The sequence below is a fragment of the Aythya marila genome (assembly GCF_965140915.1).
Source record: "Aythya marila genome assembly, chromosome: 25".
In the NCBI taxonomy this organism is placed as follows: Eukaryota; Metazoa; Chordata; class Aves; order Anseriformes; family Anatidae; genus Aythya; species Aythya marila.
This window is the reverse complement of record NC_139066.1, coordinates 5,818,163-5,834,291: the sequence shown is the minus strand read 5'-3', so window position 1 is coordinate 5,834,291 and position 16,129 is coordinate 5,818,163. Positions and strand designations below refer to the sequence as shown.

Genomic DNA, 16,129 nt, shown 5'->3' with positions numbered 1-16,129 from the left:
CGGGTGTCCCCGGTCCCCATGTCCTGGTCCCCGTGTCCCGGTCCCGGCTGTCCCCGGTCCCTCTCCCGGGCTGACCCCTGCCCACCGCAGCCCCCCGCGGGTCCCCATCTGTTCCCGTCCCGGTGCCGGTGCTTCCTCCCGTGCCGTTCCGAGCCGTTCCGAGCCGTGCCGCGCCCCGCCCGCTGCCGCTGGCGCCCGGAGGAGGCGGAGCCGGGGCCGGGGCCGGGGCCGGGGCCGGGGCCGGCGCAGCCCGAGCCGAGCCGAGCGGGACCGCGCGGTGCGGGGCCGGACCGAGCCCGACCGGGACTCGCTGGGCCGAGCCGGGCCGAGCCGTGCCGGGCCGAGCCGCGCCCCGATGAATGGCATCGCCTTCTGCCTGGTCGGGATCCCGCCGCCCGCGGTGAGCGGCTCGGGGCGGGGGCACCGGGAGGGACCGGGAGGGACCGGGGGGGGGCACCGGGAGCGGGGCCGGGGTCGGGGCCGGCTGCTGGAGATGCCCGGGGCGCCTCGGGGACGGGAGCGGGACCGGGACCGGGAGCGGGGCAGGGAGCGGGGCTGGGCTGCGGGGCTCGCCCCCGGTGCCCGGAGGGGTCCGGCGGGGCTGGAGGCGAACCGGGGGCGGCCCCGCGCGATTCCCCCTCGGGAGCCGGCGGCCGGGGGGGGATCGGTCCCCAAACGCCGCTGCAGCCGGGCCCCATCCTGCCCCTGCCCCTGCCCCTGCCCCTGGCTCTCGGGGCGATGCCGCTGGCGTGGCGCTGGCACCGGCATCCCGGCTGCTGGCAGAGCCCCGTCTCCTGCCCCTGGCACCGGGGTCCCGGGGTCTGCAGCACGTCCCGCACCGCCCTGGGCACCGCTGGCAGCGGGGGCACAGGACCAGGCCCCTTTTGCAGTGGATGGCCGGGGAAGGGACGTGCCGGGCTTTGTGCCGCAGCCCGGGCGGGGACGGGGACCCCACCGTGGGGCTGGGGGCAAGGCTGGGGACCCCACCGTGGGGATTTGGGGCCGGGGACGGTGGTGGGCGCGTGCCGGGGTAGCGCCCGGGCTGGTATGTAGGCCACGGTGGCAGACTGGCACAACGCCTGCTGCTCCGAGCAGAGGTTGCACGTCCTCGCCCCAGAGCTGAATTCGGCCTGTGTTCCTCAGTTCCTGCTTATTTGAACTCGGCTTCCCCGGCCCCGCAGTGGGGCTAATAACCGGCCTCAAAGGATTAATTGGTGTGCGAAATGGTTCAGATATGAGGAGTGCTGCTCGTCGCAGCGCCGAGCATTAATCATGGTTTCCCCTCGGATTCCTCCGTGCTTACTCCCAGCTGCTGTGCGCCGGGGCTGAGATTTTTGAGGGGATTTCTTGAAATCTGGCCTTGTCTTCTGCTGTGTTTTGGGGTGAAATGTGCCCTTCTGAGGTGCAGGACCAGGAGCATGGGGGCTTTGCGCTCTGCTTGGTTCTGCCACCCACTTGCTGGGTGACTTGGGGAGCTTGGTGACACGGGGCGAGCAATTTAACTGCTGCTGCCTCCCTTGGCATGGCCGGGAGGACGGGGACGTGGGACCTGGCTCTGTGCAGATGGCACTTTGCCATCCCAACGAGGGGCAGAGGCTGTGCACAGCCCCCTGCTCGCTGCTGGGGCTGAACCCTTCAGCACTGGGCCCCATGGGGCTGCTCCCTATTTACAGGAGCTGCTCATTTCTTAATGCTTTTTTTTTTTTTTTTTTTCTCTTTCTGAACCCTGAACTTGAAAGACAGGAAAAGCTTGTGTTTGGGCCTCCTGCTGCAATCCTGGCTTGCAAGTGTGAAACCTGGCACCGGCGCAGGGTCGGGGCGTGCGGCGTGGCGAGCTGCTGGGGGCCGCTTGGCGCAGCGGGGATTTTGGCACCGTGGGTCCCTGTTTGTGCTGAGGGCTCCTGGGCTCACTGCGGCCATAGTGTTTAACCTTGAGCACGCATCACGCGCCGTGAGCTCTGGCACCCATCTCTTGGGCAGCAGGGTGACGCCTGGGTGACTTTTAGTGTCCTAAAACCTCCCCAAAAGTCCTACAGTGCCATCCACATTGTTTGCGGCGTCAAATGCGAGGGAAGTGCTGAAGGATCTTCTTAGCAGCAGGCAGGGCTGGGGGACACCTCTGCGCCCGTGGTCTCTGTTTTGGGGAGATCTGGTGACAAGTTGGGGTTCGGCTCGTGCGCCTTGCTTTGGGCGTGGGTTCCCGGCCGGGGTGCGGGCACAGCCCAGGGCTGCGGCTGCTGCCGGAGGTGTGGGAGGGCGCGGAGCAGCTCGCCGGAGCGTGGCGGGCAGGGCAGGGGGCGAGCGGCTCCCCAGGAGTGCCTGGAGCAGGAGCTGGGGCTGGGGCCTCACTCCCGTGGCTCACACGGAGCTGCTGGTGGGCAAGCTGGAGGAGGATGTGGCGAGGGGATCGTCATGGGACACGCCAGGCCTTTGGGATGCTTTTTTATTTGCATTAAAGGAAAAAAAAGATGAGGTTTCACGTCGGTGCTGTCCCATTAATAAACCAAGTTTGTCTTCAGCAGGCAGCAAGACCTGATTTAAAAAGGAATGGAGATAGATGACCTATTTTAAGCACTCAAGTTGGAAAATATCGACCTGGCTGCCTGCAGGCTGCGAGCAGCAGGGCCGGCTACGCGAGCTGCGCCGTGCTGTGCCGAGCCCAAAACCTGTCCGGGGTGTCCAGGGGCCAGGCTGGCTCCGGCTGCCCCGGGTTGCAAACCCTGGTGGCTGCTTCAAACCTGCCGCGGTGCCGCTGGCCCCGGCCCAGCCGCCTCCTCGCTGGCTCACGGCACCCAAAGCGCTGACTCCTTTTCCACGGCTCGTTATCCCCAGGATTTCATTAAGTCTCCCTAATTGCCTTTCCGGGCAGCACGGCAGCCAGCACACCTCCGCCGAGGCGCGGCGGCGGGTTTGTGTCGCAAGAGCCGCGGTGCCGTGCTGCGCCTCGGAGGGAGCCAGGAGCACTGGGGGGGCACAGGGGATGCTGCCCACCGCTGCCTTTGGGCTCAGCCCCAGGTACAGCAGGGCTTTTTGGTGCCGTGCCATCCCTGAGGATCCCGTTCCCATCACAGTTTGGCTTCCTGGTGCTGCAGATGGATGAGGGTTTGGTGCTGTTCCCCATCCCCACACGGGGCAGCTGCGCCCTCCCCACTCCTGCGCATCCTGCACGGGCGGGCGCCTCGGGGAGCGATGGCTCAGCACGGCTGGAAGGGCTGAGCAAGGGGAAAATCTGAGCTGGGAGCTGGAGAGCAACTCTGGTGGCCAGGCTCTCTCCAGGGAAAGGGGTGGAAACGCGGCTCGTGAGTCATCCGAAAGTGGCCAAAATGAAACGCCGGTGACCGCAGCGAGCGATCCTGCTGTCACGCTGTGCTGGGACCCAGCTGGTGCCTGAGCACCCAGTGTGGCAGGAGGGAGCGGGGCAGGGAGCTGCGCCAAGGTCCTGCACTGATCCTACTGGAGCAGCCCCATGGCACTGGGGTCCCCGGGGAAGGGGCCGAGGTGGCTCCCGGTGCTGCTGCTGGTTCCCAGCCAGCCGGGTGGCCCTGGGCTTGGCAGCTCCTCCCTGCCCTGCCACCGGCCCGCGGCGAGGGAGGGGAAGCTCTGCCTTAAAATAACCACCGTGGGAGACACCCCTGGGGCAGTGCCGCAGAGCCGGTGCAGGGCACCCCGGGGCGCAGGTGTGGGGTGCTCGCGGCGGCCGTGCCCATTGCCCCGGCGGCAACAGAGGGGCCCTTGATGGGGCTGAGCGCGTGGGGCAGCTCCCGGGGGCGGGTGGGAAGGGGCCTGGTGGCTCTGGGGACAATCGTGCTATTGTGGCACATAGTGGGCTATTTTTCTCCTGTGCGAGGCCGGGGCGGGCGGGGGGGGGGAAGCCGGGCAGTGGCTGCGGTGCCAGCGCTTTCGGGGTGAAGCGTGGTCCCCGCTGGGGCTGGCGGTGACTGGTGTGGTCCCAGTGGGGCACTGATGTCCCCAGAAGGGGTGGGTGGCAGCTGTGGGGCCAGCTTCATGGGCAGGAGGAGAGGTGCAGGAGGGGAGGTGGGATGGAGGTTGTGCTCTGCGGGCTCTGAACCTCCAGAAAACGCCATCAGCACCCGGTGCCATGGCCGTCCCGAGCTGTGTCCCCAAAGCCGTGTCCTCCGTGCCGTCTCTTGTCCTCCCTGTGGCTGTAGGGAGGCTCCAGTCGCTGCCTGGCTTCAGCAGCTGGCACGAGGTGCAGCAGGAGCTGCGCTTTCCCTGGGCATCTCCCTCATTTTCTTGCTTCCAGCAGCCCCTGGAGCAGCCCGGGTGCTGCCCGGCCCCGTGCTCCCTCCCCGGCCTCAATGTTGGGCCTGGTCCCCGTGCAGCACCCAAGCACCACGGGGTGCTGCGGGGTCCCGTGTGGGTGCGAGGGCTGTAGGGACGTGGCCGTCCCCTCCCCGGGCCCCCGTCCCCGTGTGGGGCAGGGGCTGGAAGTCGCCGGCAGCTGCCCCTGACCTCGCTGGGTAGGATTTTCCGCCGTGGTGCCATGGACAAACGGGAGCGGAGCGCAAGGTGCCTCTCGGAGCCGCCGGAGGAAATGGCTCATTGTTAGCCCTGCTGAAAAAAAGACCCGAAAAATTACAATAATGAGGCCAGCTTCTATTTGAGGGTTTCCATGGGAAAAACAGGAAACGGAATCCTGTTACTTTTCTAGGGCTTGCTGCCGATAACGCCGTTTTTAGGACAGGGCAGAGAATGAGGAGGAGGAGCTGGGCACGGAGGCAGCCCCACCAGCGAGCCCTCTTCCCCCCTTCCTTCCTCTTGGGCCCGAGCCCTCGCCCCCCTCCTCGCAGCCGCTTTCCCCTCCAGCACCATGAATTGAAGCCGAGCCGAGCCCCTGAGCATCCCCTGGCCTTGGGGGCCTGCCCGTGCCGGGGCTGGAGGTGGTGCCTGGAGCCCTCGTGGAGCTCGGCGCGTGTGAGCCTGGCCGGGCTGAGCCCCGTGTCCTGCCCTGCGCTCGTGCCGTGGTGCCGCGAGCCTCAGGCTTCATGCAGATGCCCCGGGGGGATCCTGCCCCCAGAGACCCAGCCGTGGTGGTGCTGTGGTGGGGACCCCCCTAGGGCTGGGCTCCCCCAACGCCTGCTGGAGAGCTGCAGCAGGCACCCGGGGCTGGGGAGTTGTGGAAAAGGGAGAGGGCTCCATGGCCACCTCCCCAAATTTCTGTTAATGCTGCACCACAGCCCCAGTGCCCCGGCTGGGCGAGCTGGAGCCCTTCAGCTTCGGGACAAAAAGGGGCAAAAAAGCCCAGCGGGGCACGGGGGGCCGGCAGGGAGCTGAGCACGGTGGTGCTGGGCGGGAGGGAAGGGAGCCAGGCGGCACCCGGCGCGGGCTGGTGGCGGGGCTGCGAAGGAGACGCTGTCGAGATAAAAAGTTTGTGTTGGGAAGGAACCAGGCCATTTCCTTCCCCGCGTTAACACCCAGGCTGGAGAGGGAGGAGCGGCAGGCAGCCCGCTCGCTGCTCCTCCAGCAGCTTCACCATCGGGTTTGTCTTTGGCGCTTGGCAGCCCCTGGGCAGCATCACCCCTGCCCGGCTGCTTTGGGGAGGGGATCTGGCCCTGGGGGGGCTGCAGCTGCCCGTGCTGCTGGGTCTCTGCCCCCCCCAGTGGATCCCAGCCCTGTTTTTGGTGCTGTGCTGGTGCCCCAGGCGGTGCCGTGGTTCGAGCCGTGCCCTTGGCAGTGCCGAGCGCCTCGGGCAAGGGTTGGGTGCCCTGAGCCCAGCACCTCCCGCGGCCCCGTCTGTGCCATCCCCAGCGTGAGCTGGGCCGAGGGCTGGGAGCCCCAAATCTCTGCTCGAGGGGCTCCTGGTGGCTGTCCCCGATCCCCCTGTGAGCGCTGCTCGGTGCGTCTTGGCGTGGCGATGCTCGGCCCCTCGGGGGGTGTTTGGGTGCCGCCGCCAACCGAGCGCTTGTGAAGGCAGCAGGAGAAGGGGAGGCTGCTTGGGTGCTCAGAGCAAACCCACGCGTGAGCCTGCCCGTCCCTGGGGCTCCTGGCCTGCCCGGGACCATCCCGGTGCGTCCCCGCTGGGCTGTCACTGTCACCCTGGTGGCATCCCAGAGGCAGGGGGGGCCACGCTCCAGCTGTGTACAAACAAACCAGCACGCCCCCAAATCCCCGCTAAGCTGCAAAGCTCCTCAGCCCCCGTTTGGGTTAAAGAGAATTAAAATGCTTTCTCCTGCGGGGCGTTAATCCGGAAGGCAGCACCGTGGGGCTGGCCTGGGCTGAAGGTGCACGGCTGGGACCTGGGTCCCCCTCCCTGGGCCCCGCTGCAGGTGGGAGCAGGGAAACACTGCCATGTAAGGGCTGAAAATCAGCTAGTGCCTCAGCACAGCTTTCTCCTCCCTGAAAATCCTATTAAAACCTCATTTTTCTGACCCTAATCTCGGCTCGCTGTTCAGGAGGGATTAGTGTTTGCCCTCTCCCTCCCAGCCCCGTGTGCTCCTGCGCTGAGCTGGCTCCGGGCTGGGGAAACCTCTGCTGGTGCCGGAGGAGGGGGCTCAGTGGGACCCCTGTGCATGGTGGTGGTGGCAGGGCCGGCAGCTGGCCATCCCCTGGTCCCCCCGGTCCCCCTGGTCCCTCTGTCCTCTGTTCTCGCCCCGCTGTGACGTTATCCTCGCAGCCTGCCAAGGGCTGGTGATGCTCCCGCTGGCAGGGACCCAGGGCCGCAGCTGGGATGGGGTGGGGGGGTCAGTGTGGGGCTGCGGTGCCACCCCCAGCAGGGCCACGGCTGTGCCACGAGCTGGGCTCCTCTGCGCTCTGCGTGCCTCAGCTTCCCAGCAGCTCGCCCGTGCTCCCCGCTCGGCCCTGCCGGAGCCGTGCCGGGCGCTTTGTGGCGGATCCGGGGCTGCGGGAGCGAGCTGGGGGCAGCGCTGCGGGGTCCCGGGTGGCGAGGAGCAGCAGGCAGGGAGCGGTGCCGGCAGAGGGCCCTGCCGCCCGCTGGCAGCGTGGGTGCGCACGCGTGGGCGCTCGCCCGCTGCCTGCCGCGGCGTGCCGGTGCATGCCGGGAGCGCGCCGCGTTCCCCCTTGCTCCCGTTTGGCCGTCTATTTAGGACACTCCTGTGCAAAACACAAGTATTTTGGAAGGCGTCCAGGCGCGCTCGCATTCCTCGGGGTGGAATCTGCCCCCGCGAACGCCGCCTGACCTTTCCCAGTTTGGGCTGCGGGAACAATACTGGGGGGGCCCCGACCTCCGCTCAGCACGCCCCGGGGCGAGCGGCCCCCTCTGGCCCCCCCAGCTCAGCGCCCGCCTGCGTGCTCGGTGCTGCCAGGGAAGGCGTGAGCAGAGGTGGCAGGATCAGCCCCCCCCTCTCCGTGCTGTCCCCGGGGCAGCCGGCACTGCTCCAGGTGCCGATGTGCACGGGGGGGAGCGGCCCCCGCTTTGGCCTCGCTGCTGTTTGAGGTGCAGACACCGGGAGCACCCCGGGGCTGCAGAATGCCCCCGTTCTGTGTTGGTGCTGAGCATCAGGGGCTGCGCGGCCAAACTGGGCCGTGCATGGGTGCCAGGGAGTGCTGCTGGGTGGGGGCTCAGCCTGCGCTCCCCACCGGGCCCCCAGTGCACGGGGTCACACACAACGCCCAGGGCCCACGCAGCCCCCAGCCCCAAGCTGCAATTTTTCCCCTTTTTGCCTGGTTTCAGCAGGCGGAGGGAAGCAAAGCGCCTCCCCCCCCGGCTGCTGCTTGGCACCGACAGCTGCCTCAGCCCCGGCTCGCTCCGCCGGCTCGGCGGCTCTGCCTGTCGGGGCAGGCCGGGCAGATGGGCAGGCTGCCTGTCCCCGGGCTGCAGGCGGGGGCCGGGGCAGCCCCCCCAGGGTGGCTCCCATGGGACACCCCTGGCACACACGCCGGGTGATGTGGGGGTGTCCCTGGGGATGCCCAGGGGCCAGGGGAGGAAGGGCAGTGACAGGTTCGTGTCCCCATCTCACCACGTCCCGTTCTGTCCCCGGGGTGCTGGCGCAGAGGCGCCAGGATGGTGGCAGGGGGTGTGCTGGGGGCGTGCGGTGGGGTCTCTGGGGACACGGCTGCTGCTGGACCCATTGAGCAGCCCCTGGAGGGGCTCGGGGCAGGTGCTGGGGCTGTTTTGGGACAAGGCTGTGGTGCCTTGGCCAGGGTCGGTGCTGGGGATGCGCCGAACGCCACGGTGCTGATGGCACGTGGGGGGCTCGGTCCCGGCAGGTTGGTCCCTCCGTGGTTGTGGTGCAGGGGGGGCTGAGGAGAGGAGGGGGCCATGGCTGGGGGCTGCAATCCCAGCAATGCCTGGCATTTCCCTGGCGCGGCCGCACGTGCCTCCCCCCGGCCTCCAGCGCGGCAGGAATGCGGCACGGGAGCCCTCGTGCGGGGCTGTCCCAGCTGGGGCCGCAGCCACTGCCCCCCCCCGAGATGTGCCCGGGGCCCCCGAGGGGATGCTGAGCTCCAGGTCCCTGTCCCTGGGTGCTCCCGCTCTTCCTCCCCATCCTTCCTCCTCCTCCTCTGCGCCCCGTGGAGCCCTGGCTTCTTCTCCGTGGGCTCCCCATTGCGGAGCCCCTCGCAGGGACGTGCCGGCCGCTGTCAGCCCCGTCCCGGCATCGCCTGGTGCCCCGCGGCGGAGGAAGGAAGGAAGGGGCTGGGAGGAGGGAGAGGAGGAAGCGGGGAGGGTCGGATGCTGCCCGGGGTGATGGAGGAAGAAGGGGGCGGTTAGAAAACCAAACGAAAAACAAAACCAAAAAAAAAAAAAAAAAACAAAAAAGAAAAAAGGAAAAAGGGAAAGTGTGTGTGAAGCAAAACTTCAGGCCGGGGAGGGGGGGAGGCGGGTGGTGGGGCTGGGAACGCTGAGCGCCGCGAGCAGCTGGAGCCGGAGCCCTGCAGCGGGGCTGGGGCAGGCGGCCGCACGCCTCCCCCCACCCGTCCGTCCCCCCCCCGTTCTCTGCTGTGCACGGTGGGGGCCGTGCTGCTGCCGAGGGAGAGCCGCCAGCAGCCATGAGAGCCGCCACGGCACGGCCGGTCCCCGCCAGCCCCCCGCCGGGGCCGGTGGCGAGGACGAGAGCCGTGGCATCGCCGGCCACCGGCTGCTCCAGCGGCTGAGCGCCCGCTCTGCTGCACCTCACCGCCCGCAGCTCGTGCCCATCCCGCGGCCGCATGGTGGAGGAGAGCTCGGGAAGAGGGGAGCGGGGGTCCCGGGGGGCTCTGCGGGGTCCCCCGCCGGCCCCCAGCCCCGTGGCGGTGGTGAGCAAGGCGCTGTGGAGCGTGGAGCGAGCCGGCAAGGGCTGGCGGTGCGAGCGCGCCGTCGGCGTGGACTGCAGCTCGCCCGAGCCCCGCTGCATCTGGCTGAGCAGCCTGCGCCGCCACGCCGCCGCCCCCGAGCCCCGCTGGCCCCCGGGACCCCGGCCCCGTTGCGCGCCCCCTCGCACCGCCAAGGGCCGCAGGGTGAGGACCGCGCGCGGGAGTCGCTGCTTGGCTGGGGGGGAGCGAGATGGGGGGCTGCAGGGCGCTTGGGGGGGGGGCCTGGGGCTGTGATCCCTCTGCCCTGGCTCCTCCTGGGGCTGGGGGCTCGGGGAGTCAAGGCTGAGGGGCCGGGCTCGTGCCCCACTGGGGGGCTCTGAGCCGAGGCTGGGCTGTGCGCGGGGACTTTGCTCCTTCTGTCCTGCTCGCTGTACCTGGGGGGGGGACGCATCCTGCCCACCCCGAGGCTCTGGGGGATGTGGGGAGAGCTCTCCTTTGTTCTGCAGGGGCTCAGCACCAGCGGGGGCTACCTACCCGTGGGGGCCACGACGTGGCACAAGGCCCCGCTGCCGGTGCTGGGGGCGAGGGAGCGGGGGGGGCACCGGGGGCCGCCTGTCCCCGGGAGGTGCCGGCCGGCACCGCGTCAGGGTGGGCAGCGTGCCCGGTGCCCGGCTCCATGGCTGATTGTTGGGATGAGCACGGCGCTGTGACAGCAGCGCTGGGGAGGCTTTGTGGGGTTCGGTTTTGGGGTTCGGTGCCGGGGTTTGGTGCTGGGGCCGTGTATGGGTGCTGGTGTGGGGCAGGGGAGGCTCAGCGGGGCTCGGGGGCGGCTCGTGCAAAGTTTAAAGCGGTGCCTGACGTGGGGACAGACCCCCCCTTCCCATGCAGGGATGTCCGAGCACACGGCTGGGGCTTTACAGCCTGGAAAGCTCCAAGCTGGGGCGGGTGGCGAGGAGAGCTGGGGCACGGTGAGCTGGGGCATGGTGCAGGATGGTTTGCCGTGCCCGTGTCCTCACAGGGGTCTCTGTGGGGTCTCTGTGGGGTCTCTTTGCAGTGGGTGACTTCCCACACCAGGCTGGCACAGGCCAGGGGGACGAAGCGGAGCTGGGGACAGAGGGGGAAGCCCCCCCTGACGGTGCCTGTGGGGCAGTGGAAGTCCTAAGGGGGACCACGGGGGATCAGGGCGAAGGGAACGCGCTGTGCTCCTGCCCGGCGTCCCCCTGTCCTTGGCTGCAGGGTCAGGGTGCTGGGTCCCTGCTCAGTCCCTCCTCCGCCACGAGGTCGGGACCTTGGGCTGGAGACAGCCTGGGCAGGCTGTTTGCAACCCAGGGATCTCCTCCAGCCCCTCTGCAAGGGGGGTTTGGGCTCCTGGGACCGGCTCCGGGCGATGGGCACCGGGCTGGGGTCACCTCTGGGTGCCGGCTGCGGCCCCTTCTCGCCTGGGGTCCTCGGCGCTTTCCGTGGTGGGTTCACGGGGGGGGCTGGGACCCTCTTCAGCATCCACAGCTGCGGGAAGAAACCCCTCTGTCTGCCCCCTGTGCTCTGAGGCTGGCAGCGAGCTGGATGCTAATGGGGCGGCTCAGCCTGTCGGGGAGGGGGGAGAGGCGTGGGGGGGTCCCGGGGGTCTGCTGGGCAGCTGGTGCTGGCGCTAAGTGCTTGGTAATGGGCAGCCCGGACCTGGGGACGTGTCCCCGTGTCCCGGGCACGCTGGAGCCACGGCCACGGCTCCGACATGCCCGTGACACAGGGACACGTCCCCGTCCCCGTCCCCGTCCCCGCGGGTCGGTGCCGCCGCTGGTGTCTGCGCCGCTCCTGCCCTCCCGGAGGCTTGTCGGGGCTGGTTAAAATCAGCGGGGCACATTCAGCTGTCAGCTTAAAAATAATCCAGCGAGCCGGCGGCCGACACAATGGAGGGCGCAGATGGGGACAGGCGCCGAGTGGCGGGGTGCGGGGCCTGGGGTCCCTGGGGAGCCCGTTCCGGTTGTGTTTGGGGTCCCCAGGGCGCAGGGAGGACTTGGGGTCCTGGGGGTGCGTAGGGCTGGGGGTGTTGCTGTGCCCCACTTCAGTGCTGGGGTTTTCTGGCCCCCCTGGTGCCAGGGTTTGCAGCATCACAGCTCTGCACCTCCTGGGGGGTACCCGTGGGTTCTGCAGGTGCTCCAAGCTGCCCTCATCTCCACTATGGGCGAAGCCCCCGAGCATCCCCGTGGCTCTCCATGCAAGTCGCTGCCCCCAAACCGAGCTGCCGGGGGGGGCTGTGGGGGCCAGGAGAGGGGCTGTGCTGGGGAGAGGCCACACGGGAGCCCTTGGCTGGGGGGCTGCGGTGCTGGGCCCCTGCCCCTGGAGGGATGGGACCCCCTGGGACCCCCCCAGCCTGGAGGGGTGCCACAGGCAGGACACAGGGCACAGGGGGTGCAGGGAGCCCTGCTGAGCCCATCGCAGCAAAAGGGCCGGCTCAGCACAGGCGCAGGCAAACAAAGGCTTTTTGTGCCCCGTCCCTTTGTGCGTCCCCCCCTTCCCTTCCCCTCCCCGCCTGGTTTTTGTCTCTTCCCTCATTCATCGCCCCAGCGGCCGCTGCTGCCCTCCCTCCGGGGGGAGATGTCTCTGAATTTCAACACCCCTGGGGCAGAACCCGGGGGCTGCTCGAGCCTGGGCACTGCTGCGAGAGCCGGGCTGCCAGCGGGGACGGATCCGGCCCCAAGGGGCTGGGGGGCTGGAGGAACCCCCCCTGCAGACGTGGGCAGCAGATGTGGGGTGCTCAGCCAGGTGCGGTGATGTCCCTGGGGTTCCTGCCCCCCCCTGACCTCGCCGTGGGCCTGCAGACCCCTCCTCAGCTCAGCGAGGTCTCCAGGCTTTGCCGTCCGAGCAGCCCCGCGCCCCCCTGGGCTCACCCAACCTCGGGCACCCATGGATGCAGGCGCCCCCCCCCCCGTGACCCCAGCTCTCCCCCCAGCACCAGCAGGCAGTTCGATGTACATCCCAGCTCGATGGGGGCTTGGGGACAGGGAGGGGTCCCTCTTGGTCCCTTCTGCTGCTCCTGGCGTGCGGGTGCCATCGGTGGCAGCTCCTTCCCCAGCCCGCGGCGGGGTGGCCGGGGGTTATCTCGCAGGCACAGCCTGGTCAGATATCCCCTGCTGTGCGCCTGGCTGGGCACGGAGGTGACAGGACGTGCCCGAGGGGGGGGGGGACTCGAGGAAGGACGTGTGGCCACGCTCCGTGTCCCTGCAGTCCCTGATTTGAGGCTGGGGGCTTGGCGTTGCAGGCGCTCGCATGGGGCAGGGCAGTGCAGGGGCAGCATGGAGGAATTTTTGAATATTTTCTGCCACCAAGGAGCCCCCGGACACAGCTTCATAGCCGAAAGCCCCACGGAGAGCACCCCCCCTGGCACCGGAGGGCACCCCCCGGCCCCGTGCATCGCCGCCTTGCTCCGGGAGCTGGTGCCGGTGCAGGGAGGCGGCGCTGGCCCCGAGCTGGGGCTGGCTCCAGGATGTGTCCCCGTCCCCTGCCAGCTCCTGGCCCTTCCTCGGCCGTGGCCCTTTGCCCGCTGCCTCCCCGGGGGCCTCTTTCCGGCTTGCCCCGGGGCGCTCCTGGTTGTCCCCAGTAATTGGAAGGGGACCTTTTGTCCCCGCAGCTCCGGCTCCCTGATGTGCACCCCCCCGGCTGCCCCCCTTCTGCAGCTTCCCCTCTGTCTGCTCTGTCCTGGGTCCCATCCAGACCCAAGGCTAAGCTCGTTCCAGGCCCCCCCCCCTGCTTTTTTTTTCCCTTTCCTTGTGCCTTCTTCCCTCCCAAGGAGGCTCTGGGGATGCCTTTGGGGTGGGCTCTGGGAGCTGTCGTTTGCAGGGCTGGAAGTCGGGAGGGGTCTCCTGGGACCTGGGGGGGGGCTTTCCAGCAGACCCCATGGCCGGGGGCCGTGGTGCTGAGCGGGGGCTGGCTGCCCAAACCCACCCTGCTGCGTGTGACACCCCCTCCTTGTCCCCACAGCCGACGCCGGGCCGCAGAGATGGGGCGTCCCCGAACGACAACGCGCCCCCGGAGGGACCCTTCCCCTGGGGGGGCCCGAAGACGGTGGTGCTGCGGAAGAGCACGCAGGGGGGGTTCGGCTTCACCCTCCGCCACTTCATCGTCTACCCCCCCGAGTCGGCCGTGCACTCCCCGGCCAAGGTAGGGCTGGGGCTGGGGGGACCCTGGGATGGGGTCTGCTGGAGAGGGGGGACCTGGGGGCTCGGAGGGGCTGGAGCGGGGGGGGGCAGCTGGTGTTAGGATGCTTGGGGACGTGGCTGCGGGATGCTGCCCAGGATTTTAGCCCTTTTTGTCCCCCCGTGCTGCGAGGGCAGGGGTGGGGACGTCACCCCGCTGGCTGTCTGGCTGGGGAGCCCCCTCCGTTCGGGGCCACCCCCACCAAACCAACCCAAATCCCTCCAGCTTCCTCTGCCTTGTGTCAGAGCCTGCCCGCTCCCTCCTGGATTTTTGGGGCTGGGCACTGGGCAACCCTGTGCCTTCAGGGGGCTTTTTGCTGGGGCTGAGCCACCCCAAGGCTGGAGCGCACGGTGCTGCCCGGTGTGGCATCACCATGGCACGGCCGGGAAGGGACCCGCGGGGAGCAGCCAGGGGCGGATGCTTTTGGGGAAGGAGCTTTGGGACTCGCTCCCGGCACCCGTCTGAGCCAAACCCCGGCACTTCCGAGCTGGCAGCGCAGGGCGCGGCCGGCTCGGCACCCATGGGTGCCGGCGGGCGGCCAGGTCTGGGGGCTGAGTTTCGGTGGCGCTGACTCAGCAGGGAGGGGGGCGGCAGCTCCGCATTCCTGGCGCTCCAGCACCGCCGCGGCCACGTCAGCGCCTTTCCGGGGAGCGGGGCTGCCTGGGGGCCGGGCTGGGCGCTGGGGCGAGTCGGTGCCTCCAGGGTCCCCCCGAGGGTCCCTCGGCAGCCCCACGGTTTGGTGTTGGCACCGTGGCAGCTGCTCGGCGCACAGGCAGCTTTGTGGTGGTGTCCCACGTGCTGGGGGTGTGCTGGACGTGGCTTTTCCTTCCCTTTGGGCAATGGGGTGAGGGGCCTCCAGCCCCCTCCTCCTCACCAGGAGCGTCCCCTCCTCACGCTGTGGTGGAGACTTGGCCCTTCCCAGTGCCCCCGAGGGCCCTGCCCGTCCTGGGCACACCGGGGCCGTGCCCCAGTGCCCTGCAGAGAGATGCTGCTGGCAAAGCCTCTTGCCTGGAGCCGAGCCAGCGCTTTGCTCTGGCGATGGCAGCATCAGGCACTTGCAGGGTGAGAAATCCCCTTCCAGGCACCTGGCTCCATCCTCAGGACCTGCTCGTGGGGCTGAGTGGCCCAGGGGGCAGCTGGCTCCACTGTGGAGCTGGGGGCTTGGCGTCTCACGCTCCCCCCGGAGAGGTTCAGGGGACCCAGAGAAGGGCGAGCCCCACTGCCCATGCAGGCACGGCAAATTCACACTCCCTGCCCCAAAACCGGCCCCTTCCCCAGCAGCTTGGTGCCCCAGGGCCAGGTCCTGCTCCCTGCTGCTGCCGGGTTGCGCTGACGGCCCCGCGGGATCCGGTGTCAGGAGTTAATTTTACCCTGGCCACACAGCCTGGGGCGGCAGAGGGACAGACGGACGTGCGGGTCCGCGAGGGGCTTTGTGGGGTGCCACCAAGTTGTCCTGGCTGGGGGAATCCCACCCCACCGCCCCATCCTGTCCCCTCCCGGTCCCCTGGTGGTGTCCGTCCTGGCCCCGCCACCAAATGAGTTTTTTTCTCTTCTCTTGGCAGGAGGAGGAGAATGGGAACCGAGCAGGTAAGCGCCGGCACCGCGCGGGGGCTGTGGGTGTCAGAGGGCTCCTGTGGGTCGGGGCGGGGGCTTTGGCCGGGTCGTGGTCAGCCGTCCCCGCTGGTCGGTGGCCGTGATGCTGGTGGCACAGCCCCAGATGGAGGCAGGCAGTGGGGCAGCACAGGGACAGCTTGGGGACACGCGGAGAGGCGGGAGGGCGCGGTGCCCCCTCGGGGGGTTCGCTGTGCCGCGGGGGCTGTCCCAAAGCCGGGGAGCCGGGCGGGGGTCAGCACCCGCACCCCTGGCGCACGGCTGGGCTGAGCTCGGGTGTCTGGGGACGGGGACGTGGCCTCTGTCCCCTGGGGGCTGACGGTGATGGGAGAGAATGTGAAGGCGTCAGAACGCATCGAGGCGCTGGCGGGCTGACGAGGCACCGCGGGGCCGGGCGGGCTGGGGTGCTGAGACCCAGCGCTGGGTGCCCGTGGGGACCGGGGGGACACCGGCCTCGCTGCGGGGGGTCCCCGGGGAATTCAGCATCCTGCATCGGCACCGGGTCCCCACCGCCCTTCCCCTGCCTGCCAGCACCAGCCCCAGCCACATGCTCGACAAGGGGGGGATGTCACCGCAGCCGCAGTGGTGCCAAGGAGGAGCTGTGGCTGCTTTGGGGGCAAGGGGAGCTCAGGACCCCCCAGAGGGGTCTCCCCCACACAGGACCTGTGTTTCTCAGGGCAGGAGTGCGCATGGTGGGCTCAGTGAGGCAGAGGAGGGACGGCGAGGGGCTGAGCGTGCAAAAGCCTGGCGGGGCAGGGGGTGTGCGTGGTGTGTGGGGTGTGCGGGGTGCCTGCCTCGCTCCTCGTGGGGGGCTGGACCTGTCCGTGCCACCGCTGGCTCCCTGACCCCCTGTCCCCTGGGAGCAGGTCCCCCCCGGAGCCGCCTGGAGCCCATGGACACCATCTTCGTGAAGAACGTGCGGGAGGACGGGCCGGCGCACCAGGCCGGGCTGCGCACCGGTGAGCGGGGCACGCCGCGGGTGCAGCAGGGGGGGGACAGAGCCAGGGAGGCTCAGAGCTGCTGGAGGGATGGGCACAAAGCTCTGCCCCGTCTGCCGGGGCTTTGGGGGCTCGTTTTGGTCCTTTTCTTGCATTTCCTCGTTTTTCCCCTTTCT

The 16,129-nt window shown here is 69.3% G+C and overlaps 1 protein-coding gene across 2 annotated transcripts in view; it reads left to right on the top strand.

The window, feature by feature from the left end:
* Window positions 1-240: 240 nt before the first annotated feature.
* Window positions 241-16,129, top strand: part of ARHGAP23 (Rho GTPase activating protein 23) — a 28,104-nt gene continuing 12,215 nt past the window's right edge. Inside the window, exons 1-4 of one of the 2 annotated variants that reach the window (XM_082778835.1) lie at window positions 241-400; window positions 13,189-13,368; window positions 14,967-14,991; window positions 15,882-15,974. In XM_082778835.1, the coding sequence (XP_082634961.1) occupies window positions 356-400; window positions 13,189-13,368; window positions 14,967-14,991; window positions 15,882-15,974 (343 nt within the window). In that variant the 5' untranslated portion in view covers window positions 241-355. Of the gene's footprint in view, window positions 401-8,820; window positions 9,415-13,188; window positions 13,369-14,966; window positions 14,992-15,881; window positions 15,975-16,129 lie in introns of those variants that run through there. The other variant, XM_082778834.1, reaches the window with a different exon arrangement.